A 26014-nucleotide genomic window follows, 5' to 3' on the forward strand; every position below is an offset into this window, starting at 1 on the left:
GGAACCCAGCAACAACAACAACAAACAGGACAAAGAGAACTGATTTCACCTTCGTCCGTCTATCGCACTTTCGCTTTGTCCTCGGTCTCAACCCTTGTGAACAGTGCTCGCACGCACGCAATCTAGACTCACAAGCGTCGCACGCATACCCCGGCCGGAAGTGCGCAGAAAGTGAGACATTACGTCAATTGCCGACCGCATACATAGAGCACGGTGAAGGCAAGCCCCATTGCACTTCTGCTCCGCATACTTGCAGCTTTGCACAGCATCGCCACGAAAAGCTTCCACAATCGCCTTTCTCCGGCGTCAGATATAGGCACTTCCCACGGCACATTCGAGAGTTAGGCCCCATATAGGCGTCCGTGGGAAAATCCATTTCACACTTCGACACTCGCTGCCCACTCGACCACGGCTCTCAGGGGCTTCAACTCGACACAGGCCGGGGCGTATACTGCTTCCCAGCGCGTAACTTTCACTCTACGAGCGAGGCATTCGTGCACGTTTGAGGTACCATGGAGCTGCAAGATATTCCGGCCAACTACGGTGTAGTAAAGCACGAGCCGAGGCATTATGCAGACTACCTGATACCCCCTGCCATGACGATGGGCATGCCCGACATCGCTCCTCCGCGACAACAACAACAACAACAACAACAACAACAACAACAACAACAGCTACACGACAACACCACCATCAAGAGTCAGATTACCTCCGGCACCCTCGAGGCGCCATTAGCAGGTCCTGATGAGTTTGTGGAGGGAGGGGAGCTCACAACAGAGGATTCTTCAGCGCTAGACAGCCGGCGGCCCTCGGCGTCACGGCGACGCGACAGGCATGGTGCTGAGCTGGCGGCTTTCCAGAAGGATCGATTTCCTCCTCCAACAAAGGACAATCGGTATCCGGATTTCTTGGAGCAGTTGTTAGATGAGTTTGAAGCTGCACAGCAGAATGTGGGCAGGGGGATAAAGGTGCAGTTTTCGAGAGAAAGTGTGAAGGAGGCGCGAGTCAAGATTGCTGGCTGCGTTCCAGCCTCAAAGGTACGGAATCAGTGCAGCTTGAGGAATACCCAGACGGAAGCACTCACCTATCACACTCTCATTTTCTCAGGGATGGCGAATATGGTTGAAAGAGCCATTGTTCAATCGGTTCCGGGACATCAAGCAATCCTGTACCCCACCAGACACCACGCATTCAGAATTTGTCGAGCTCCTGCTTGATTTGCACGACGCCTATGAAGCAAAGAACTGGCACAAGATCCACCATACGCTGAGTGAAACTGCAGACGGTTCACGAGGAATGCCTGAGAGTCTGGTGGAGGCGATGATGGCGAAATCCTCGAGGGAGAGCCTGTCGATGAACAATCCTTTGGCCCACATGGGAGGCAGGCCGATACATCCACATTCACATCCACATCCACATTCATATACCCAACAGCCGTTGATGGGCAGTTTCGACCCGAACGTTGTTCCGTCAGCTGGTCTGGCCTTCATGCACCCGAACGGATCGGCCGCGATGCATCCCATGAATGGAATGCCTCCCATCAACACGTTCCCGGCACTCTCCGCAGATTGGCTGGCAGGAAGCCCACCTGCCGTAATGTCGATGCCGATGGGTCAGCTGGTGATGGACCCGAACCTCGCAGTGGGCGTTATGCCATCCCATCACTCGATAGACGGGCAGTCACCACTTTTTGACGAACTGGGGTTGGCGCCTCTGCAGGGAACACGGGGCGAGGTCAGGCGATCGTCGTCAACCCCAGGGCACTCGAGACAGAGGGGGATACCGCGGACACCTCAACTCACGGAGACGCTCACGCGGACCAAGAGCATCCCGAACAAAAAGACTCGAGATGGCTCAGGAGGAAGCGCCCAGCGCCGGCCCTCGCAGCGATCAGTGAGCGGCTCACTAAGTCGGGAGGAGGTCTCTGCATTGACGGCGAGTTTCATAGGACATCGGCGAACGGGAAGTACGCTCAGTACAAGCTCCATCCTGTCCCGATCGTCCACGAGTGCCGCCAGCGGTGTGTTTTATCAAGGCGACTCGCCCGTCATGCAGGGTATACCCCCGGACATAGCGCACTGGCCCGAGTCGGATATGGTCATGCAAGGTTTTGAGGGGATCACGTTGGGCGAAGCGGCGGCCGCCAACGCGTTTTTGGAACATCAGCAGCAACAGCATTTGGGTCTCGCCAACGGTGGCGGTGCGTTCCCGCAGTCGCCAGCAGGTTTGGTGAACTACTCACCGTCGCATTCGAGTTTGGACCGGAACGCGGCGTCCCCGCTCGCCATGCGGTTGGAAGGGAAGTCTGGTATGATGCAGGGCAACCCGTCCAATATCCAGGGTGGAGCGATGCAGTCCGAGATGATGATGATGGACTCGAACTCGATGCCGCTCGAGGCGCCAAGCCAGATCCTAGGATCGAATATGTCGGGCAGCCACAGGGTCGAGAGCATGTACAACGCGATGATGAGTTCGCTGGAGCAGCAGCAGATGCTGGACATGCAGCGGCAACAGCAACAGCAACAACAACAACAACAGAGCATGGTCGGGTCCCACGGGTACGATCCCAGCTACGGGACCTACGACCAGCAGCAACCGTCCCCGAGTTACATGCAGCAGCAGGTCGGCCACTCCCCCGTCGCGATGAACATGCCCATGCAGCAGTCGATGTCGATAAGTCAACAGCTCAAACAGCTGCACGCAACGCAGCAGCAACAAGGACGGCTCGATCTGAATTCTCCTACCCGACACCCGAACCCGATGCACCTGCATCAGTCCTCCCAGTCGCCGCAGATGCAGAACTTTGCGATGCAACCGAGCCCCGGGACCCTGACATTCGAGCAACACGTACAGCAAAGCATGGCCGGCGGGTCGATGTTGGCGCAGGCGGCGATGATGCAGCAGCAGCAGCAGCAGGCGAACCAGATACGCGGGCACTCTGAGGGTGTGCTCAATGGGAACGCGTACAACGCGCTTGCCGAGTCGGTGAGCGAGCGGAACGGGCAAACGATGCAGTTACCTAACACCTCTGAAGCGCTGTTGACGGATGACCCGATGATACAGCAGCTTACGTCGCTTGGGTCGCCTTATGCTCAATCGCCGATATCTGCCCAATTGCATCAACAACCAACACAACCGCAATCCCAACCCCATCAACAACCACCGCAGCCCCAACAACAACAAACGCAATCCCAACCAACCTCATCAACAGAACAAAAACGCCTCTCGGGCTCCGGCAAAAAACGCCTCTCCAAAATAATGGGCAAGCTCCCCTTCATGCGCTCCAACAGCGGTACCTCGGCCCAATCCCTCGGGTCCTCCACCACAACAAGTCCCTCGGAATCCACGAATGGTCAACCACCCTCCTTAGCGTTCCTACCCCCGCCGGGAGCCGCGGATAACGCGAGCGGTGTGTTGGTGTTTGGAGGGGAGGCAGGGGCAGGGAGTGCCACACCGACGAACGATGCCTCGCCGGTGATGAGGGGGGATAGAACCGCCGCTGCGGTGCATATGCGGTATGCGCCCTGAACTCGCCCCGCCTGCGACAAAAAACTGTCCGACGACCTCGACGTGTGTACATAAAACGAGATAGATGATCAGCATCCCCCCACATCCCATCCATCCCGCCCCGGACTTCTCCCCACTGCAAGTTTCCTTTTTCACCGCTTTCCCCTGGTTTACCTTTTTTTTTTTAGACGGACCGGTTACTTTCTATAACCTCCTCCCCCACCTTTTTTTGTCGTTCTGCGTCCACCCCACCACCTCTTTTTCTAGATTTGTCACTTTTTTTTTGTTGTTTTGTCGCCCCTTTGTTATGGACTTGCGAAAACTGTCACGCTCTCTATGATAATGATATATCCGCGATTTTTGAAATTGCCCCCCTACGAACAAACCGTTTCTATGAGCCCTTTTACATACTTCCGAGATTCGGGCGCTCGAGATTCCACAGCGCCGAGATTGGGGGGGGGGGGGTGTCTGAAGCTTCTTCGTTTTATATGCATGGCGGTGGGAGGAGGGGAACGCCACCCAACCCGACGTCGGGAGAAGCCAGCGAAGGCACCCTCCAACGAGGCGCAAATGTGCGGCGCGCCGTCGGGGTGTGATAAGCGGCCGGGTTGAGGCTGTGCTGTCATTTTCGTGCCGTCAAAAACATGCTGTCTTGTCAGGCACCCCCATGGGTAGGTTACGCTTATCGCACACAGGCCTCCCCTTCTGGATATGGTCTGATATAAGCGGGGGGGGGGGGGGGGCGTTTTCCGAGGTCATCCACCTCTCCGCATCTGGCATTTGTGTGTTTTGATTTGCAGCCCTTCCTCTCGTTAGAGGACCGCTCGGAAAACGGATCCCGTTTGGATTACATCCCCACGTTCAGTGCGAGTGCGAGTCGGGGCATACGAGTACAGCCCGGGAGGGTTGTGAAGACGCTTTTGAGAAAAAACGAAGTGTGCCCGTTGAACGAACGGAACGAACGAAAATCATGCCCAGCGACCACCGGCCCGCAACGGCACCGGGGCGGGGCAGCGATGACGATCTGGATATCCGGATCGACACGGAGGAGGGCGGCCGGAGCGTCGCATGTGCGTCGGTGGCAGGACAGGATTCATCGCGATTAGCGCAGCCGGCGCAATCGCAAGCGCCATTCCAATCGCAAGCGCAATTACAGCAGCAAGCGCATCTGCAGGACAGCCCGTCAGCACCACCACTCCATGCCCACGATCCGATTCTTGATCACAGCGGGTTGACGTCCTCGCCCTCGCCCTCGCGCGTCCCGGAGTCGGTGCCGTCGGATGCACGGGGGTCGTCGGGGGGTGGTGAGACATCGGGGCCGGGACATCACCCTCAGTCTGAAACGCGTATCGATGTGCCCACATCATCCTCGTGGGTGGATGTTCGGCCGACGCTCGGGGCAGAGGGAGAAGGGGTTGGGAAGCCGGATGACGGGGGTGGGACGCACGGGGTGGATCTCAGCGACCGGGCAGCCTCCACAGTCCCCCGGTCATCCCCACCCCACACGCCGCGAAGTTCCTCGATCCCCACAACGACGGTCATCACGATCGAGAAACCCGACCCCGCGCCGCCTACCTACACACCCGCGACCGAACCACCCCCGCCGCCGCCGCCGACGTACTACCCCCCCGCCCCCCGCACGCCCTGCATCCGCATCGCCACCTGCTTGTGTTTTCCGTTTTACGCCGTCGCGTACCTCCTCCCCCTCGGGCTGTGGACCGCCCTGCGGGTCCTGGTTCGCACGCTGTGGGACGCGGTGAGGGCGGTGGGGACCGCGCTCGTCTGGACCGCAAGCGGTGTGTGGACGTGGGTGCTGGCGCCGCTCGGGGCCGCGCTCGGCTGGTTCATCCGCACCTGCATCGTCGCGCCGCTCCGCGCCCTCGGACGCGCGGTGGGCACGTACGTCCTGCACCCGCTGCACACCGCCGTCGTCGCGGTCCTGAGGGGCGTCGGGTGGGCCGTGGGGAGGATATGCGCGGGGGTGGCGGCCGTGGGGGGCGTCGTCGGACGGTGCGTCGGCGCTGTGGGTGGGTGGGTTTGGACCACCGTCCTCGCCCCGCTCGGACACCTCCTCGCGCTCCTCGCGCGCGGGATCCACACCGCCGTCCTCCGCCCGGTGTGGGGCGCGGTCACGCGGGTCGCCGGGTGGATGTTCGCGGCGGTCGCGGCCGTCGGGGAGGGGTGCTGGTACGTCGCGCGCACGCTCGGGGGGGTGATCGCATGGGGCGCGGTCCGCGTGTGGAGGGGGGTGTGTGTCGTTGCGCGCGGCGTGCATGCGTACGTGCTCACGCCCGTGTACCGGGTCGTCGCCGCCGTCGCCGCGGGGGTATGGTGGGTCGTGACGGCCGTCGCGGGCGGGTGTGGGTGGGTTGTGCGGACGATCGGGCGCGCGGCTGCGCGGGTGGGGTCCGCTGTGTGGGCGGGGGTCAGGGTCGTTGGCCGGGGGGTACGCGATGGGCTCGTCGTGCCCGTCCTTGCGGGGCTGCGCGCCATCGGCACGGGTGTGCACCGGTATGTCCTCGCGCCGGTGTGGGGGGGTGTGGCGGCGGTTGGGAGGGTGGTTGCGGAGATGGGGAGGGCGGTGGTGAGGGGGGTGGAGGAGGTTGTTGTGCGGCCGGTTGCGGGGGTTGTGAAGGCGGTTGGGGAGGAGATTAGGGGGATTTTTAGGAGTGTTGCGGAGGTTTGGAAGTAAGGGGGAGGGCTAGTAATAGGGGGGCTTAAGTGATGGGAGGGAGGGGACCTTTGGGGAGATGGCTGTTTTGGGATGAATGTTTAAGCGTCGGTTTTTTTGGGGATAAGATTAGCGTAGTAGTGTATCTAGTTTTGGTAAATCATACTCAGAGGACATTTTCGTAGTCGTCGTTTCACCCGCCTTGTTTTGACAAAAAGAAATGTATTCAGAAAAACACCAAACGCCATACCCCTCACCCAAAGGCCTATCTAAACAACCCCCCCCCCCCCCCCCCCCCCCCCCTAATCCGTCCCTTCATCCCCCTCACTCGACCCCTCACTCTCCGGCCTGGACCCCGCCGGCGTCGCCCTAAAAACCTCCCTCAGCTCCCTCAACCGCTTCTCCGTCTTGGGCACCTCAATCAACCTCTGCTCCAACAAATTCTTCTCCTCCTGCAACGCCAACCTCCGTTCCGCATCCAATTTCGTGAAAACATACCCGCCCTGCCCGTCATACTGCAGGATCCAGTTATGGTATTTCCACAGACTCGGGCGGTGGGACACGGTTATCAGGGAGATGCCGAGGGATTGGGCGTGGGTGTACATGATCCGCTCAATGTCCATGGAGACCGAGGACGTGCATTCGTCGAGGATGGCGTAGCGGGGCTTATGGTAGAACAGCCGCGCCATGGCGATACGCTGCTTGTCACCGCCGGCCAGCACGTCCTTCCAGTCCTTTTCGGCGTCCCAGCCGCCTTCGCGGTCGACGATGGGTCCGATTTGGACGACGGAGAGGATGGCTTGTAGATCGGCGTCGGTGGTGTTTTTGGCGAGCATCTCGGCGTGCGTGTCCGGGTAGATGATCTGGTCGCGGAGGGTGCCCATGGATAAGTAAGGGCGTTGCGGGATGTAAAAGACCTTCTTGTAGTGCGGTTTCTCGACGGTGCCGCCGTACACGGGCCACAGGCCGCCGAGGATGCGGAAGAGGGAGGATTTGCCAGAGCCGTTGGGGCCGACGATGAGGAGGTGCATTCCGGGGTGGACGTGGAAGGTGAGGGCTTTGACGAGGACGTCGCCGTTGGGGGAGACGATGGGGACGTTTGTGAATTCGATGTTTTCACCTTCGACGAGGCTTCCGCGGTGTTTGAGAGTGTTGACGTCGGCGTTGGAGGTGAGGGTTTTTTGGAACTTGCCGGCGCGCAGGTCTTCAAAGACAGTGGTGAGCTCAGAGACGCGCGCGGTGTAGCCGGCTAGTTCTGAGATCTCTTTGTACGAGTACCTATAGGAAAAGAGGCAACAGATGTACATCAGTTGACGACAAAGGGTGATTCACATCTGACAATCCGATTCCCTGGTTCTTACATGATGCGACCGAAAGCATCGGCCGAACTGAGCAACAAACGCCGGTTAGTGACAAACCCTTGCGTCCGACTGCCCACATCACTGCTCCCATCGGTTCCCGGCAACTCAAAGAAAGCCGGAATGCCGCAAATGGCCATGCCCATAGCGCCCCACACGTATTTGATGACAAAGTCCTCGAGCATTCCGTGCCAGATGCGGGTCTTGAAGATGCGGTTGACGTGGCGGATGAGGTTGAAGTAGTTCTGGTCGAGGTTGCCCTTTTCGACGGCGTGGCCGCCGTAAAGTGCGATCTCTTCCGCGTTTTCGATAAGGCGGGAATGGGTGAAGCGGAACTCGCCCTCGAGACGTTGCTCCTCAGCGACCATTTTTCCAAAGTGCGGGGTGAGCACGCGGAGTACCCACGCGGAGCTCTGGACGACGGCTGTAAGGCCAAAGATGCCTTCGCCGCCGACGTTCCTCGCGAGCTGCCAGTTGTAGAGTAGGGTGTCCAGGGTGGGTTTGCTGAGATTCGCGTACAGCTCCGACACGGCAAAGCAGAACTTGCTCACGTCCTGTGTGATGAGCTGGTCGGCGTTCTTGATGCGGTCATCGAGGTTCCCGACCTTGTAGAAGGTCATGTCTGCGAGGTACTGGTCATGGATGTGGTTGGTCAAGCGGGTTCGGAAAGCGATGGCCAGCTTGTTTTGCAGGAAGGTGAGCATGCTGTTGGTGTAGGTTGCGGGCACGGCTACGGCCATCCAGTATACGATGTACAGCAGGAACTGGCGTCCTTGGCCGCGGACGAGGGCGCTGACGATTTTTCCATCGAGGTCTGCAATGTACAGCGACAGGAGCGTCCTTCCGAGCAGGAAACCTGAGAAGGTGTTGAGGAGCCAAAACTCCTTGCTGGAGACTCCCGGGATGATGATGCGCAGGAGCTTCCCGAACCGCTTGAAGAATACCGCGTCGACATCCGCCCTTGGGCCCCCACCTTTCTTTCCCTTCCTGCTCCGACGTTGCTCCACCTCCTGAGCTGCGGCTGGACCGGTTTTTGGCTTTTGTTTTGTGAGTGCGGAGCGGACGCGGATTGCTAGGAATAGGAAGGCGAGGGTCCAACCACCGCGCGTTATAGCGCTTCTGTGTTGGGCATATTGCACGACGAGCTTGGCCAGGCCGGGCGGTAGGGTGACCTTTGATGACATTGTCGTGGGGTGGGTGGGGAAAGGGTGTGGCTACAATAAGGGTGAATGAAGGAATGCTCAGACTCGTCGGAGAATGCGCGAAAGGAAAGAGGTCGTGTGGGCTGGAGGTGGCGGGGGCGATCTCGCAGCGGGCCCCGTCGAGTGGCGAAGTGCAAGAAACAGACGAAGAAGGTTGGGTTGCGCTGAGACGAGTTGACGTAGCGATAGATAGAGCGTGGGAAATAAGCGCTTGCTACGTAGTATGCTTTCTCTGTGTAGTGACGACGTTTGGCGGACTTGCTACAGTTGGAATGGCAAGTGGAATGGGATGCAAGTTGCACATGGGGGAAATGCGCGCATGTGGGCCCGTGTGATTGATGGATCCCCTTTTCCCACGGGAGATCTCGACTTGCGCGCGCGTGCTGCGTGCTCCCTCCCTCCGTGCCTGCTGCTATCATCACAAGGAAGGCGACGGAACGCAATATCGACAGTGGCCTCTTGCACCCACCCACACAGGGAGAGAAGACTTCGCCCCTTCACCCTGCAAGTCTTCCCACCCAAGTGGTGCTGAACAAGAGTACAGAGAAATGGCTCTGACAGAGGTCGAGCACGGTCGCCAAAAGGCCTTCGCTCAGGTACCCCCGCCCTCCCCACCCCACCCCCGCCATCGTCTTCCAGCTTGCTCACTGAACGTCCTCACTCAAGCTCAGCGCCCTGCTCTCCTCTCCCTCCTTTCACGTCTAGCTGAAACCCCTGTGCGTTCGCATTCTGCAACCCGCTGTCTTTACAACAATACGGCGCGATGAAACAAATCCCCTCATCTCCTTGTCAAAACAGCTGAAGAGCATAGGGGCATCCGATAACGGCTCACAGATCCTCGAAGCCGTGTTCGACTACGTCTGCTTTCCCTTGATGCAATTATTCAAGTATCCGTCACCTTCGACAATCGCTGTAGAAGGCGCTCTGGACTGCATACTATGTCTGTTACAGAACACACGCGAGGATTTCATGCCTCTGGCATTATATAGGGACCTGCTGGTCGCACTGCCATACCTGATATCCCGCGGGCGTATTGGAAAATCAGCAAAGGAAGCAGAAACAACACCTGAGGAACTTAAACAGCTGGGCGTTCAGTGCCTCGCCCAGATGCTGAGACGTGTGACCGTACCGACCGATGCCATGGACGCCAAATTTCTGGCCGATGCTGCGGAAACCAGTACCACAAAATACCTCTGCAAACCCGAGTATCAGCCAACACTGGCGCATGTAGTGGTCGTGCTTGTGGATATCATCGACAAGGAACGCCACACCGATTTGCGATTAGCTGCGCTCGCGGTCATATCGGAGCTGGTGAAGAAGGTCTACGATGCAGATCATGTCGCCCAATTCCTGCCCGGAGTGAGCTCTACGCTAGTGAAGGTCTGCCTTCGAGACGAGAAACAATCGCATCGAATAATAGTCGCATCGCTCGCGGCATTTGCAGACATCATCAGACACACCATGAACAATGAAGATTGCAGGGATCTGATTCCGAGGAAACAGATCGGGTGGACAGATTTGGTATCGATCGCTGAGAAAACGAGCGAGCTACCACTGAAAGAAGAGGGCGCAGTGGCATTCGCAATGCCATCACCACCTCAACGCGGTATCACAACCAAACGGGATATAGCCTGGTTCAACGCCTCCTCCACCCGTCTCACCACCCTCATCACCAATCTCTTCACAATCCGGCACCACGATCACTATAAAGTCCGCCAAGCATTTATCACCCTGTCCGCAGACATCATCACCCATTCCGGCCAATCCCTCGCCACTTCCATCCCCATCCTCGTCGAAACCTTAGTCGGCTACGTCAACGACACCGTCCCGCAAGTCTCAAACGAAGCAAAACACAAACTCGACACAGCAGCCAGCACCCTTTACCACCAATCCACGCTCGTCACGATGCTCAAGCGCAATTTCTACAGCATGCTCGAGTCCCTGCCCCGCCTGATCATGCAGGCGGACGACAGGAAGAAGTTGGAGGCGCTGAATATAGTCAATGGATACGTGGTGCTGTTGAAGACGGAAATACGGCCGTCGTTGAATGCGGCGATCCACAGGTGGTCGATTGGGGTGTTGAGGGTTGCAACTATGGAGACGGCGGATGTGAGGTTGGTGGAGGATCGGGGGAAGGGGTATGAGCTTGATCGATTGGCGGCGGGTGATGAATCACCAGCCTCCGAAACTGGCGCATCCACACAGCTGAAAGCCAGGGCGGAATCTCTACACTTTCCACGCAAACATTTCCTCTACTTCCGCGACGACCGCGTCGAAGCCGCCCTTTCACAGATGTGCCGTCTCATAGGTCGGTACGGCGACATGGCCTTTCTCGCATCCCATTTCCTCAACCATATCAAGAGCGAAGGGATTGAAGATTTTCAGGCACAGGCCACCTTCGTGTTGAATGAGATGCTACTCGGAGCCGCGGGATCAGGGATCGATCAAATGTCATCAGAGGACATTGGCAACATTGGCAAACACGCTTCGCAAGCAATCAAGTCAATCGCGAAATCGGTAACCCAAGACCTCCTCCAGTGCTCCACCTGGACCCACCCCACCAACCTCACCAACCAAACCTTCCGCCAAACTCTCACCTCCACCTCCACCTCCACCCCCACCCACCAAGGCAGCATAACCCACTTCAACACCACAATCCTCAAACAAACGCTCCTCCTCGAATCCCTCGCCACCACCTCCCACATCCTCGGCCCGGACATGCAGGTCCTGCTCATGGACACCCTCTACACCCTCCTCTCCAAAATCGGCGACTCCAACCGCGTCGTTAGCCATACCGCCATGACCGCCCTCCACTCCATCGCACTATCCCAATCCTACCCACGCACACCACCCTACACACACATACCCAACGGCGCGGTGATTGAACTGATACTGGATAACATCGACTACATCGTCAATGCGGTCTCGAGGCATCTACGGTATTTGTCAACCAACCCGGACGCGCCTGTCGTGTTACGAGCCGCGATCAGGACGGCTGGGGTGGGGATCGTGCCCTATATGGCGGACTCGGTAGAGGAGGTGCTGGATGCGGTGGATGCGTGGTATTTGAGGAGCGAGGGGATGGTTCAGGCGCTGGTGGGGGTTTTGGACGCGTTGGTGGAGGTTATGGATGATGGGGGTGTGGATGTTGTTGGGGAGAGTGATGAGCAGAGGGATGTAGGGACGGGGTTGAAGGGGTTGGATGCTGCGAGGGAGAGCGTGAGCGACAACCCGGAGTTCAAGGGGTGCTCACGGGAGATGATTGAGTTCTATCTGGAATTCGCACCATCCGCGGAATCGAAACCGGGGAATAGTGATGATACCGACGAACCCCTCACCCGCGCCGCCGCCGCCGAAAAGTTCTTCAAAGACCGCGCAGAGGGTCTTAACCCCTTCACCGGCGAATCCACCACCCCCCCCTCGCAAAATCCGCCCCGACCTCCCCACCCACCCCCCGCAACCCCCTCGGACCCCACCCCGCCACCCCTCCCACCCCACCAACAGCTAACCCTCCTCATCCTCCCCAAACTGCCCCCCCTGCTAACCCACCCCTCCCCCACCCTGCGCCACGCGGCCCTCACCCTCCTCCAACGCTCCCTCCGCATCCTCCGCCCAACAACCCACCTCAACACCACCATCCACACCTTCTGGCCCATCGTCGTCAAACGAATGAGCGACACCGAACACTGGGTCGCGACCGAGGCGATGCGGTGCGTGGGGCTCATAGCCGCGCTCGCCGGCGGGTTCGTAGCCAAACGCGTCGGCGAGGATATCGTGCCGCGGTACGCGAAGATGATGGGGGCGTCAGAAGCCGTCGGCGGGCAACACAACAACAACCCCACCGCCGCACACCGCCGACACGAGGGGACCACGCACTCCCCCCGGCACAGGCTGCACCTCACGGCGCTGCGGACGGTCAGGTCGCTGGTCCCGCACGTCGCGCTGCCGGCGTCCGCGATCCGCACCCTCGTCGACGCGACACTCCCCTTCCTCAACGCCACGGCGTACCACGCGGAGGTTGTGCACGCCGCCACCGCGTTGCTGACGACGCTGGCAAGCGATCCCGCCGCCGCGGATGCCGTGTACTTGCCCCTGTGCGCCTGCTTGGGGGCGAGAGGTGTCCGGCTTTGCGGAGGGCAGCGTGAGCACGCGGTGCCCGGGTGGATGGTGGAGAAGTGGAGGGCCAAAGGCGGCTGCGAGGCGTTTTTGGAGGCGGGGGTGCAGGTGTTGCGCGCTGTGGATGGCGAGGCGTGGGAGGTGACGGAGGGGTGGGTCAAGGGTGGGGAGGGGAGGGTGCAGGTCTTTAGGTAGGGTTGGAGGAACCGGGCGGAGTCCATGCGGCGTATGTACTGTAGCCTTTTCTCGATTTGGACGCGATGTGTGCATAACCTGCCTACCCGTCTCGTAAGATCCCGTGGCAGCAACGTACGTAGTTTTTTCCCAACGATGAATCCCCAATACATGATGCAAAAGAAGTGAAAATGGAAATATATGCAATGGGGGGGGGGGGGTTCATTCACAACCCCAGACCGGGGAAGAAAATCGCCTAATCTAAATACGTCCTCAATGTATGGGAGATGAGAAAGCCCCGCCATCCACCGAGGCACAATATCGGGGTCTGATATCGACATGAATCTGCGGGGGCGTGTCACCTCACCGCGCTTCATCTACGCACCGCGCGCACGCGCAACAACCTCCCTCCACTTGTCGACGTCCGCGGCCTGCACGCCCGCCCACCCCTGCATCGTGTGCAAGACCCCGCTTGCAAACTCGACATCGGCGTTCCTGACCGCCGCGTCGATGATGAGGGTGAAGGTCTCGGTGTTGCGCAGGTGGGGCGGCATTTTGGCGGTGTAGTATGCTTTGGCGGCCGTGTAGCCGTCCGCGGTTTGGTGGGCGAGGAGGAGGGTCAGCGCGGCGTTTTCGAGGGGTGTTGTCGGGCCTGCGTGGGGAAAACCAACCACAATGATTAACTCTAGAAGAGAGTATAAAGAAAGTGGGTGGGGGGGAAGCGAAATCTGTAACTCACGTCTCTTGGTAGCATCAAACGCCGCCCTGAACTTCATCGCCGACACCGATTTGCCCGCTTGGGTGAACGCGCCCACAAGCACCTCGTACGTCCCCGTCGACACGCCCAACCGGCGTACACGGGTCATCTCCTCGTACAGCTGGTCCGCCGCGTCCAGGTCCCCGTGCCGACACGCAAACGCAATCAGGGCCTCAAACACATCTTCATTGGGGGGCAGGTTCTTCTGCACCATCATGGTTTTCACAGCGAGGAGGTCGGGGAGGGTGGTGCCTTCTTTCCGCGCGAGGCCGGATATGATGAGCGCGAATGTGTCGGCGGCCATATGCAGCCCTTTCGATTCGGCCAGCTTCATCACGCGCAGGGCTTCAGGAAGGTCACCCGCGGCGCTGTATGCTTCAACGATGGCGCTGAAAGGTGGCAAGCTCAGTGTTTTATCCCAATGCTCGTCGACGTATTCTTCAAACAGCTGTTCGGCGGCGGAGAGGTCGTTGGAGATGCGGGAGTAGTGGGAGATCATCCCGGCGTATACGGTGTCGCGGAGGGGCAGGCCGAGGCGTTTAAGCTGCGCGAAGGTCTGTTCGACTTGGGTGTGTTTGCCCGCGCGTTGGTACATCGACACGAGGGCGATGTAGACTTCCTCCGCGAACTGTTTCTCGAGGGTGGTGTGTAGTGTCTTCTCGATGGTTTTGTATTCCTCGAACACCTTTTCGATGTTGGCCCATTCGGATTCGCCTAATGTTTGTTGTGCGGCGGCGTAGTTGAAGAAACGGGTGAAATGCTTGGCTTGGTAAGGGTTTCGGCCGAACTTGGTCGCCATCTCAGCCATGATGGCGCTGACCTGGTTCACGCGGCCGTTCCTGGACATGAAGGTGAGCGCGATGGTTTGCGCGACGGTATCTTCGAACGCGTGGCGGGTACCCTCCTGGCATTTGGAAGCATATTCTAGGGTCATCTCGACGACTTTTGCAGCGGATCCGAGGTCGTTTGCAGTGGCTTTGAGCAGCTCTGCGATGGTCGAGAGTTGCGGCGCCTTGCTGCGTTCGTACAGGTACTTCATGAGCTCCACCGCCTCGTCGATCCGGTTTCCTCTGAGGTGCTGTTTGATTTGACTGTCGAGGCGCTGCGTCTCGTGCGGCATAAGCACCGCTTGGGCTTGTTCCGGGGTTACCTCTGGGGCGTTCAGACCCAGTTCACTCATCGCCTGGTTCCATTTGATGGCGTAGTCCGGCATGGGAGGGGTTCGCCGCGGCAAACTGGTTACGCCCATATCGCAAATTGTCTGGTTCGGTGCAATCCCGAGCCGCTTCATGTCATCTAGATACCGTAGCAAGCGGATGCCAAATTCGTAATTGCGGAAACTACTATGGAACAAGGCGTGGAACAGGGTTTCAAAGTCCGTTACGGACAACTTCGGTTCCTTTTGCTGCCTGACCGCTTCGTCATAGGTGTAGGTGAGAGCTTGCGCGGAGTGGCTGTACAACGCGGTGTGTCTGTCTACCATTCCTACACGGTGGACTTTCAACAGCAAACGCACATCGCTGTGCCGCAGCTTTGTGATGGCCATTGCCAGAGTGTGCCGGCTTTGACGAGCTTGCAATGCCGGATTGTCGCCGTACGCAACTAAAGCACGCTCGAATAGGTCGACAATATCAGCTTCCCGGTTCGCTGCCTTGAGACTAGTCACCAGCGCTCTCGTAAAGGGCGGCGAAGGATTGAAGGCGGCTGCACAGATCATGTGGAACACCTTGAGCCCCGTCTCTATATCGTCCTTCTGGAGACACAGTACGGCATAGTTTGACAAGAGCTGAGCGTGGCGACGGACGGCTAGATGGTCGTTTTCCAATAGAGCGACGATTTTCCCAGCGATTTCCAGATGTCCCTCTTTCACGGCGGGCTCCAAGAGTTGGCTAACGAGGTGTCCGTGCTGCCTCCCTGAGCTGTGGTCTTTGCCTATCTCGTCCAGCAACTGCTTGGCGCCCTCGATGTTGCCACTGAGCACGAAAAGGCGAGCCAAAGCGGACCGCGTTGCCATGCTTACTGTCGCCGCCTTCGGGACGACATTTTCCAAGATGTCTTGAGCCGCCGCATAGCGACCTGCCGCCGTCAAAGCCGCGGCAAACGCGACATATCCCTCCTCCCTGCGGCTCACGCTCGATTTGGTGAAGTTCTCATACCACTTCTGCGCTTGGTACAAGTCGCCCGTCGCACCATAGACCTCGATAATCGCGGCGTACGTCCCCGCCTGCGGCTTCAGGGACAGATTTCCGACAACCTTGATCCAATCCTCAACGCGGGAAACATCACGCCGCCTCCCGAGTACGCGGAATATGAGGGTCAATAGCGAAGCCCCGATTTCCTTCTCATAATCCTTCAACCCAAGCCCGACCACTTCCTCCAACGGGTCCAGCAGCCTCGGGTCGAGCAGCTCCTGCACCTTTTTCTCCGTCCTCAGAATGAGCCCTGCAGTCCCCTCCGCCCCCTTCTCACTCTTCTCCCGCAGACTATCCAGCTGACTCTCAGCCGCCTCCCGCTGCGACTGTCGTGACGAATCTTGATCTGCATATACTTGCGCAAGGGTCAGGAGAAACTCGGGCATCGGCTGGACGCCCGTCGATTTCATCCGGGTCCAAATCTGGTCCGCCCAGACTGCGTTCTTGGTTGTTGACGCTACTATGCGTTGGAGGTAGTGGGTGTAATGCTGCGATGTCCAGTTCGCGGTCGTAGATGGATCTTCTAATTTCTTCTGTGTCGCATTGTTGCCACGCCCATCGAAGAACTGATCTATATCTGCCCGCACGCTGTCCGGCACCGCGGTGCCAGAACCGCTCCTACTGAAGTTGTTGAGGCCTCTCCGTGAACTTTCCTCCGGTTTGCCAAGTCCGCCGACCTTCAACGCCTCCCTTGCCAGGACTGCCTCTGCGCTTGGGGTTGCTTCTGGGGTTGCTTCTGTGCTTGCACACCTGGCGGGTACGAGAGCATTGCTCGACGGGCGGGCGAGTGGGGCTCTTGTTTCCGAGGCCCGACACCGCGCCGTGACATTTAGCAGATCACGGACCGCAAGACGGCGTGCACGGATGCTTCTGGGCAGCATCGCTGTGGTGGGGCTGCCTGAGCTAGGTATTAGAGACGACCACGCAGGGCTGGGTCCAGGCAGCACATTTGCGATTTGCGCAAGTGGGTTTGCAGCTCGGAAAGTTGCCTTGGATTGAGGGCGTGATCACGTGGGGAGTTTAATGTCTCGGCTCGGACTCCAGCGACCTCCACAAGCTAAGGCGATGGTCGTGACAATCTTTGGCTGTGATGTCGAACCTCAACTCAGGATTCCACCAATAACACCCCCCACGAGTTTTTCGGACGGGTCCCTGGCAGGCGGAGGCTATCAGTCCACTCTGACGCGGAAGCATTCAGGGCCGGTGTATAGTCAACGACCTATACCTATTGTTGAAGTATACCGACGGCGAAAAGAGTATGTCTTCGTACGGGGAGGCCGGGAGCATTGCGTAGACCTTGAACACCAGAGCGTCTCTCATTGCGGGCGGCCTCAACCCTGCGATGACCCCACAGTTCCTTCGCATAGCAGCACTTTCGCTCCTCCTCCACCTCGGTTTCCTATTCTACGGGTTCGTCCAGGACCAACACCCCGTCGTAAAATTTACCGACGTCGATTACCTCGTCTTCACCGACGGCGCCCGCTTCGTTGCCGAAGGCAAATCCCCCTACCAGCGTGCGACGTACCGCTACACACCCGCTCTTGCCTTCCTCGTCCTCCCCAATGTCCTTGTTCACAACTTGTGGGGAAAGCTCCTGTTTTCCGTATGTGATCTCGCGGCGGGATGGTTCACCCACAGCATCTTGCGAATGCAAGGGATGAACGCGGACCGCGCCGCGAAGTATTCGGCGATATGGCTCCTGAATCCTTTTGTCGTCGCGATATCGACGAGGGGCAACGCGGAGAGCATTGTCGCTGTTTTGACTCTGGGGACGCTGTGGACCCTTTTGGCCAAGCGGCCGCGATTGAGTGCAGTGCTGCTCGGTGTTAGCGTGCACTTCAAATTGTATCCGATCATATACGCCTTGCCGATATGGCTGTTTCTGGATGAGAGCTACTTTGGTGGAATACGTAATGGAATGGCTCCCGGGACGCTCTTACAAAGAGCTAAGCGATTCTTCTCGTGGCGCAGGATCGAGTATGGGTGCCTTAGCGGGATGGTATTTTTGGGCTTATCAGGATGTATGTTCAGCATGTAAGGACATTCCTGGATCTTCAGCTTCTGGGATGTGTGCCGGTCAAATTGATTCGTGTATTGGCGGATCGTAACGCAGATACGGCGACGAGTTCGTCGAAGAGACATATCTCTACCACATCACGCGAAAAGATCACCGACACAACTTCTCGGCGTACTTCTACCACATGTACCTTTCCTCCGCCCCTTCGAAAGTAGCCAGCTCGGCAACGCTTCCACCATGGGTCGCTTCGATCCTATCGTTCCTGCCGCAGTTGGGGCTGGTATCACTCCTGGGGACCTTCCTAGCAAAGGACGTCGTGTTTGCGTGCTTTGCACAGACTTTCGCGTTTGTCATGCTGAACAAGGTTTGCACGTCTCAGGTAGGTTGGGGAGTGAGAATGTGGAACCGTGACTGGATGGAGAACGCGCGTACTCAGATATGCCGACCTTTGCAGTACTTCATGTGGTACCTATGCTTCCTCCCCGTGATACTACCAAACAGTCGACTGCTCGCCGACAAATGGAAGCAAGGAGTAGCTTTGCTGCTCACCTGGGTTGGCGGACAGGTGAGAAGCCACTTTGCGCTGACTATTACAGGCATCCCACACTCACGCGCAACAACCGTGGCAGGCACTCTGGCTCTCACAAGCATATCGCCTCGAACATCTCGGTGAAAACACTTTCCGCAAACTCTGGGCAGCGGGACTCGGCTTCTACCTCATCAACGCGGTACTTCTCTCCACTCTGATATCCTCTCACACATATGAGCCTTTATTGGTGAATGGGAGTATAAAACCAGCTTTTGGAAGGGGCGGGGTTTCACACACCTCGGTGAAGGATAGTCGGAAAGCACGACCGATTGTTAGGCCCTCCTCAAGTCGGGCTGTGAAGGAGGATGAGAAAGAGGAGCCGGCGATTGTGGAAAAGTTGGAACTGGTGGAAAAGAAGTTGGGGGAGGGGGCGACACAGTTCGTTGTGCAGCGGAAAGCAGCTGGTTCATCTATAGGAGGCATGTTCGCGTTATTTGGAATAGCCGTTGGGATCGGGATCATGATGGTAAGCGGATCTGGTGCAAGTCCGAATTGGGAGTGGAGGTATCTTGAACTAAACCCGGTTTGAAATGCTTCGGCCTCGACTTAGCACAGAATGCTTGACTGCTCTATCCCTCTCTGCGCATTACCATTCGCTATCTTGCTCGCCGCCCATCTATCCGCGGTGCGTCAAGGTACGACCCCCTCCCTTCTTTCCTCCGCCCACCCATCCCACATCCGTCAATCTGATCCCCCAACCTTCCATCTCCTCAGAATCAATAACATTCATCGGCTCCCTCGGCGTCTCCCTCCAAACAACCTACTCCCTCGGCCGCACCAAGTCCCGCTTCATACCCCTCGACCGCATCGCCGACGTCATCATCAACGAGGGGATCACGATGCTGACGGTGCGGTATTACATGGCGGTTATGGTGAAGGGGGAGAGGGAGATGATTGTGGTTTTTGAGGTAGGTTGTTTGCCTGGGGCATGAGGGGTTTATTTGGGAAGGAGATTGATTTGTGTTGGATACAGAACTTTATGCCGAAGATTGATGTGCTGAGGAAGGTGTATAAGAGTGGGAGGAGTATCTTGTTTGATCCGGTAGAGGGATGAGGGGGGTTTTTTGGCCGTGGGCTCGGCAGAAGACGGTGTATTTGTCCTTCGATGTATGAGTTTCGTAGTATGGAAGTAGTCCATTGTAGCCTACCGTCGCAGCAAAGAGGTGCTACTTGTTTACGATGAAATGGATATGCACTGCCTATCCCTATTTTGCTGGCACTCGCAACTTTCCCTTGATGCTGTTGTGCGGGTTGAGATCCGAGACGCGCTGTCCGCCTGCCTGGACATGTTTTGCATGCTCAACTTTCGCAACCGGTTTCTGGCTCAGGGCCGTGAATGGAGGACAACGATAGACACCAAGTGACCGACTTCCGCATTCTTTCACGTTCTTTCAAGAAATAGCCTCCAGCGATGCCAAGGTGGGTGAGCGCAGCACCGGGTGGAAGCGGCCAAGGCAATCGCAACTCAAAACAGACTTGTTCATTCCCAGGGAGATCATCACCCTTCAAGCAGGGCAGTGCGGAAACCAAGGTATGAGAACTTTGCACATCTTGTACACTACGACGCTTATGTATTGCGGCCCCGGCCAAAGTCCCGAAATATGTGCATAGGCGTGCGCTTTGTATTTCCATTTGTTAACCCAATTCTTGCAGTGGGCCAGGAGTTCTGGAGTCAATTATGCGCAGAGCACGGAATCAGCCCTGATGGGACGCTGAAAGAGTACGCGACCGACGGGACGGATAGGAAGGATGTGTTCTTCTACCAGGTCAGGATAGGCGCCTGGGATGTTGTCGGAGGGGAGATCACATGTGCAGACTTCTGACCGTACGACCAGGCCGACGATGAGCATTACATTCCACGCGCGCTACTGCTGGATTTGGAGCCTCGAGTATGTACTTCATCATCAATTGCATTACCCTCGACTGGGGCCGGATTGCTAAACACGCAGCACCTCGCATTCCCCAGGTCATCAACAACATCCTAACATCCCCCTACGCAAACCTATACAATCCCGAAAACATCCTGCAATCGAAAGACGGGGGAGGTGCCGGGAACAACTGGGCGGCTGGATACGCCCAGGCCGAGAAGATCCACGAAGATATAATAGAGATGATTGATCGAGAGGCTGATGGGAGTGATAGCTTGGAGGTACGGGTGGCCGGCAGTGGGTGGATATGTGCAGAGACTTCGGGGCTGACGACAAGATTATAGGGGTTCAATCTCCTCCATTCGATTGCGGGAGGCACAGGGTCCGGATTGGGATCGTCGCTGCTGGAAACGCTGAACGATAGATACCCGAAGAAGTTGATTCAGACGTATTCGGTGTTTCCGAATAGTCAGGAGACGAGTGATGTGGTAGTGCAGCCGTATAACTCTATGCTGAGTCTGAAGCGATTGACGCTCAATGCTGACTCGGTGGTATGTGCTGTCACAGTCTAACACCATCCTGGCTCTAGGTAGCGCTGATAGAAAACCTACTTGTTTCTTTAGGTGGTCCTCGACAATGCGGCTCTCAATAGGATCGCCGCTGACACCCTCCATATTCAAAACCCAACATTTGCGCAAACGAATCAATTGGTATGTTCAGCTCGCGTTTCGAAGTGGTGAACTACAAGGCCTTGCTAATTCCTCCCCTCTCAGGTATCCACCGTCATGAGCGCGAGTACCACCACCCTACGATACCCTGGCTACATGAACAACGACCTCGTGGGCATCATCGCTTCCCTGATCCCAACACCGCGATGCCATTACCTCATGACCAGCTACACACCGTTCTCTGGGGAGCAAGTTGAAAAGGTCAGTACACCCACTACCGGTGATAGCCTATTCGTGGCGGGTTTCGGTGGACTTACGTTCTGTAAACACGCAGGCAAAGAGCATCCGGAAGACAACGGTGCTGGATGTGATGCGGAGACTGCTGCAACCAAAGAACAAGATGGTGTCGATCACACCGTCCAAAAAAAGTTGCTATATTTCCATTCTGAACATTATTCAGGGAGATGCGGACCCAACAGATGTGAGTATACTTACGGCTTTCCCGAATTGTGTCATACCTACGGTGCTCATCACTTCCCATTTGCGTTAAATAGGTGCACAAATCATTAATGCGTATACGAGAAAGGCGGCTTGCACAGTTCATTCCATGGGGACCTGCTAGCATCCAGGTCGCGTTGTCGAAGAAGAGTCCGTATATACCGACGGCCCACCGTGTTTCAGGGCTGATGCTGGCAAATCATACCAGCATTGCATCGGTGAGTACTGCCAAGGGAAGCGCCGAATTGCTGGATAAACAATCGCTGACCTCCCCCGCTTTCCCTTTTGCAGTTGTTCAAACGCACAATGGATCAATACGACCGCCTGCGTAAGCGCAACGCGTTCTTGGAGCAATACCGTCGAGAACCGATGTTTGCGGATGGGTTGGATGAGTTTGATGATTCGAGGTTCGTTCTTGCACGCGGGGACTTTGAATCGATAGAAAGCGATTTGCAGATCTGGCACTGACTAGGGCAATGTGCGCATGCTGTAGGGAGGTTGTGCAAGAGCTAATCCATGAGTATGAGGCTTGTGAGAGCCCTGATTACATTAGCTGGGTAAGTCTTTTCTCATTTGGTGTGTCTCGTTTTCTGCTTTGATCTTCGTGACACTTTTTTTTCATTTAGAATTCAAAACAACCAGTTTGAAGCTTAAGAAGGCCGGATGGTGGATGTTGGACTATAGATCACTCGGGCCGTAAACAGATGAATATTGTATATAGACGGCTGGACGAGAAGACATCAGGAACCATCCTTTGGCCATAGCAGGAAGGAATGCCGCATTTCAGGATAGAAGGTTCGCCCATTCCGTACTCGGGGAGAGAGTAGAGGGCAGTGGCTGACGGTTGTAGCTTGACACTATCAGATGCGTGGCGGCCGCTGAATGGTTGTGGGCATTGGGTGGTCCATGCTTTCCCAGCGTGTGTGTGGCAGCCTGGGGTATTGGAATCTGGTAGGAGCCCCTTCTTTTGCACACTGCACATGGCATATCGGGCACATGCTATACTAGTTGCCAAGCCCGGGGGAAGGAGAAAAAAAGGGGCCATGATTTCTTACGAGTTGTGCACATCTTTTCTCGTCGGTTACCGGTGGTAATATCGTATCATGGCCCAAATATATATTTAGGGCAACACCCCAACTTGAATAGACGCTTTCACGCCAAGAGCTTCACAGCCTCTCGGACATATCCTCTGGTGTCATTGGCAAGGCACTGCACATGCACGCTGAGGAGACGTTGAAAGGTTGAATGGGGATCCAGTCGAAGTATCGGAGCTTCGCGAAACTTGCCATCTATCTTCAACGTGGTCCGACACATTCGGGGCCTTTCCCAGTTACAATCGCAGGGCGAAACTCGCTTCATCTGAACACTGCATCCAGTCCACTGAGGGGTTAGTCAGTGTCGCAGGAGGAAAACAGGGGCGGCCGATAAAGCATAGACCTTATCAACAAAGCAACGATATTCGCTGGTCCTCCTTCCTACCATCGCAAATCGCTGGGTGTAGCTGCCGAACAACTCCGAACCGGACAAAGGCGCTGCTACCCTCAGCACGACACACCAACCCTAGCCTAGATGAGCGGAATCCGGTCGGACTTCGGCGGGGCGCACCGCTTTGATGATCACTCCGACGAATACGAGGATGACCCTTCGCGCCCGGGCATAAAAAGAAAACGAAGTCATGTCGCCTGTGACACTTGCCAACGAAAGGTAGGACTTCTCTTCTACTATGTCCTTCAGAGCCGATGTCAAAGATACTCAAAGTGTACGACCACCGTCCATTACAGAAATTAAAATGCGACGGGGTGAAGCCGAGCTGCACCACCTGCCTGCAAACGTTTGCTGAATGCACGTATAGGTCCGAAGCACAGAAGCGGAGTCAGCACCTAGGCGGAGACCACTACATGCGTCATCTGGATTCACAAATCAAGCACATCGAGAGTGTCATCAATCCCGCGCAGACTGACAACGGAGCAGGGAATCCGTTTATATTGCCTTCGGACGGGAACGGTATAGAAAGAGCCAGTCAGGAGCGATTGAGAAGCCTGATGAAGGAAACCCAAGACCAAGCTGCCGCCGACGAGGACTTCAATCCACCGCAAATAAGCACATTGACGCAACAAGGGATCACTCAAATGCTGATCAACGAACTGATCAACATGTACTTCCACTATGTGTCGCCATTCTTCCCTTTCATCCATAAGTATACCTTCTACACCCGCATCGCCGAGCAACCTCCTCTCCTCGTCAACGCCATGTGTGCGTTTGCGGCTCGATTCTCGACGAATCCGAAACTGGAATCTGGGAGCCCCGCCACTGCTGGGGATCTGTTCTACCTGAAAGCGAGAGATATGGTCGATCAAGCCATCGACAATCCTAGTGTCAGCTCCGTCTGCGCTTTGCTTCTTCTGACTTCGTATGCTGCGGAGGGTGGTAGAGGTAGGCAAGCCGGGTGCGGCGTTAAACACATTGATGGAGGAGGGCGGAAGCTCTAACCTGTGCTCCCTTTTTCAGAATCGGCTGCTTACATGTACTCGGGGATGGCAATCAGGATGGCGCAGGAGTTGAGGCTGAATATCGAACCCGAGCTTGACCCGCTGAATCATAGTGAGCCTGTAACGATGAGCTGGCTCGAACGAGAAACGAGAAGACGGGTATGGTGGGGCTGTGTGATAACAGATCGTTATACTGGAGTCAGTTCAGATCGCAATATGATCATCGACGAGAAGGATTGCAAAGTTTATCTGCCATCTGGAGATGCTGAGTGGGCAGGACCGGCAAATCAGTTGACTGTTGTGGGACCCCGAACGGAAGACCCGTTCCAGCTTGCGATCATGACTTCTAGCAGCACATTCACTCCTGGGATGCAACTCCAGAGTACGCTAGCATACTACGCCGTTCTGATTAAAATATTCGGCAAGATTGTCGAGCGCAACGCCGAACTGCGCGTGGCACACCGTTCGAAGCAAACAAGCTCGCCCATTTCGGAGAGCGATTATCAGCTGTCGGTCCTGGATGCATCATTACGCGAATGGTTTGCGGCTTTACCGGATTGGATGCGTGAACTTGGAAATGAGTTTGTTCCAGAGCTCGAATCGCGAAACCCGCCTCCGTGGTCCGTCGTGTACCTGCACATGCTCTACTACACGTGCGTGATCCTGCTGCATCGGCCGAAGATGTTGGAAGCTTTGCGACAGTCAAGTTCTGGTGCCAATGCGCTCTTTCAAAATCCGGCGTTCTTGGTCTGCGTGTCGAGCGCCAACTCGATAGCCAGCATCGCATCGAAAATGGCAATCATCAACCCGCACTACATCTTCATGACGTCCTTCGTTTCATTCTCCATATTCCAAAGCGGGTTGGTGCACTTGCTCTGCCTGCAACTTGGCAGTCAGGGTATACTCACCCCGAGTCAGGCACAAGCGACCTTCGTGGCACAAGCCCCTCGGAACGTGACCCTCCATCTCGAAGCCCTGAAGAGCATCAGCAAGTTCTATTTCCTTCCAAACAAGGGCTACCTGATCTATAAGAATCTACTCGACACGTGCAACGCATCGCTCACTTCTCTCCCGCGAACGATTTCAGCAGCCGGCATCACCGCCTCTGATCGATCCCCGACACCAGCGGGAAGCGATCAACACGGCTCCGACTCCTTTGGCACGCCCGGCGCGACTCCCTCTCCCGGCGCGAACTTCGGATCATTGGACGGCACGTCGGCCTCCATGTCTACACCCTCGCAATACGGGGAGATCTCCCCGTCCGGCGGCTTCCAAGCTTTCCACCAGCCGCTCTCCCGCGCTCTGAGCCAACCCACCACCCAGCAACAACCGCAATCCTTCATTTCCACCAATCACTTCTCGGCCGGAATCAACGCGGCCCTCCTCACCCAGATCCAACAACAATCCGGCTCGAATTTCACGACCGGTTTCGGTCCACCGCCCGCCACCTCGTCCCGATCGGCGGACACGACCGCGCAGTACCACGAGGATTTCACCTACCTCGTCGGGCCGAGTGGGTCCAACAACAATGGTGGTGCTGGGCAATTTTCATCGTGGGAGAGCCTGATGGGCGCCGGCGGATCCGCCATGGGATCGTCGGATAGTCTGAACCCGGATAACAGTGACCTGGCGATGGAGACGCAGGCTGGGCGGAAGAATTCGCTGCAGGGGGAGTATGCCGGGGGCGCCGGGCAACAGCAACAACAGCAGCAGAGTAATAATGCGTTCAGCATCCACCCTAGTTTCCTTGCGCGGCCGCCTGACCAGAATTGAGGGCGTGCGTTTTTATGCCTCTGCCCTCCGTGCGCGAGGGCTAGCTTCTGCGCATTGTGACGGCCGGATGTTGTACAACACGTGGTTGCTGAGCGCTCTCCGCGGGGCAGAGACTTCCCGCGTTCGCACCTGACC

At 56.9% G+C, this 26014-nt stretch overlaps 8 protein-coding genes across 8 annotated transcripts; 6 read left to right on the forward strand and 2 right to left on the reverse strand.

Moving 5' to 3' along the window:
* The first annotated feature begins 278 nt into the window (after nt 1-278).
* On the forward strand, nt 279-3686 carry EV422DRAFT_163337 (uncharacterized protein). The gene is made up of 2 exons (XM_053065018.1): nt 279-1037; nt 1108-3686. The coding sequence occupies exons 1-2, from the start codon at nt 513-515 to the stop codon at nt 3526-3528; spliced, it is 2946 nt and encodes a 981-aa protein (XP_052923693.1). The 5' UTR covers nt 279-512; the 3' UTR covers nt 3529-3686.
* Nucleotides 3687-4203: 517 nt separating this feature from the next.
* On the forward strand, nt 4204-6313 carry EV422DRAFT_601537 (uncharacterized protein). The gene has a single exon (XM_053073702.1). The coding sequence runs from the start codon at nt 4478-4480 to the stop codon at nt 6197-6199; it is 1722 nt and encodes a 573-aa protein (XP_052923694.1). The 5' UTR covers nt 4204-4477; the 3' UTR covers nt 6200-6313.
* Nucleotides 6314-6480: 167 nt separating this feature from the next.
* EV422DRAFT_579828 (ABC transporter transmembrane region 2-domain-containing protein) lies at nt 6481-9029 on the reverse strand (the record flags this gene model as incomplete). The annotated part of the gene is made up of 2 exons (XM_053073327.1): nt 7540-9029; nt 6481-7456 (listed from the first exon to the last, which is right to left on the reverse strand). Exons 1-2 carry the CDS (start codon nt 8718-8720, stop codon nt 6481-6483), a joined length of 2157 nt encoding a protein of 718 aa, XP_052923695.1. The 5' UTR covers nt 8721-9029.
* Nucleotides 9030-13049, forward strand: EV422DRAFT_579829 (uncharacterized protein; the record flags this gene model as incomplete). Its single annotated transcript, XM_053073328.1, has 2 exons — nt 9030-9334; nt 9444-13049. Exons 1-2 carry the CDS (start codon nt 9077-9079, stop codon nt 13047-13049), a joined length of 3864 nt encoding a protein of 1287 aa, XP_052923696.1. The 5' UTR covers nt 9030-9076.
* On the reverse strand, nt 13008-17031 carry EV422DRAFT_536675 (uncharacterized protein). Its single transcript, XM_053070853.1, has 2 exons — nt 13768-17031; nt 13008-13680 (listed from the first exon to the last, which is right to left on the reverse strand). Exons 1-2 carry the CDS (start codon nt 16856-16858, stop codon nt 13406-13408), a joined length of 3366 nt encoding a protein of 1121 aa, XP_052923697.1. The 5' UTR covers nt 16859-17031; the 3' UTR covers nt 13008-13405.
* A 21-nt stretch (nt 17032-17052) lies between these two features.
* On the forward strand, nt 17053-19798 carry EV422DRAFT_536676 (PIG-M-domain-containing protein). The gene is made up of 6 exons (XM_053070854.1): nt 17053-18011; nt 18091-18373; nt 18449-18559; nt 18624-19049; nt 19134-19218; nt 19298-19798. Exons 1-6 carry the CDS (start codon nt 17320-17322, stop codon nt 19513-19515), a joined length of 1815 nt encoding a protein of 604 aa, XP_052923698.1. The 5' UTR covers nt 17053-17319; the 3' UTR covers nt 19516-19798.
* An 88-nt stretch (nt 19799-19886) lies between these two features.
* EV422DRAFT_536680 (Tubulin/FtsZ, GTPase domain-containing protein) lies at nt 19887-22412 on the forward strand. Its single transcript, XM_053070855.1, has 12 exons — nt 19887-20002; nt 20074-20114; nt 20237-20349; nt 20419-20472; nt 20550-20732; nt 20796-21002; nt 21075-21161; nt 21225-21380; nt 21454-21600; nt 21674-21835; nt 21909-22024; nt 22111-22412. The coding sequence occupies exons 1-12, from the start codon at nt 19995-19997 to the stop codon at nt 22214-22216; spliced, it is 1380 nt and encodes a 459-aa protein (XP_052923699.1). The 5' UTR covers nt 19887-19994; the 3' UTR covers nt 22217-22412.
* A 512-nt stretch (nt 22413-22924) lies between these two features.
* EV422DRAFT_163490 (fungal-specific transcription factor domain-containing protein) lies at nt 22925-25954 on the forward strand. The gene is made up of 3 exons (XM_053065020.1): nt 22925-23321; nt 23399-24050; nt 24126-25954. Exons 1-3 carry the CDS (start codon nt 23187-23189, stop codon nt 25877-25879), a joined length of 2541 nt encoding a protein of 846 aa, XP_052923700.1. The 5' UTR covers nt 22925-23186; the 3' UTR covers nt 25880-25954.
* The last annotated feature ends 60 nt before the right edge of the window (nt 25955-26014 follow it).

The sequence above is a fragment of the Fimicolochytrium jonesii genome, assembly GCF_025526975.1.
Source record: "Fimicolochytrium jonesii strain JEL569 chromosome Unknown EV422scaffold_20, whole genome shotgun sequence".
Taxonomy (NCBI): domain Eukaryota; kingdom Fungi; phylum Chytridiomycota; class Chytridiomycetes; order Spizellomycetales; family Powellomycetaceae; genus Fimicolochytrium; species Fimicolochytrium jonesii.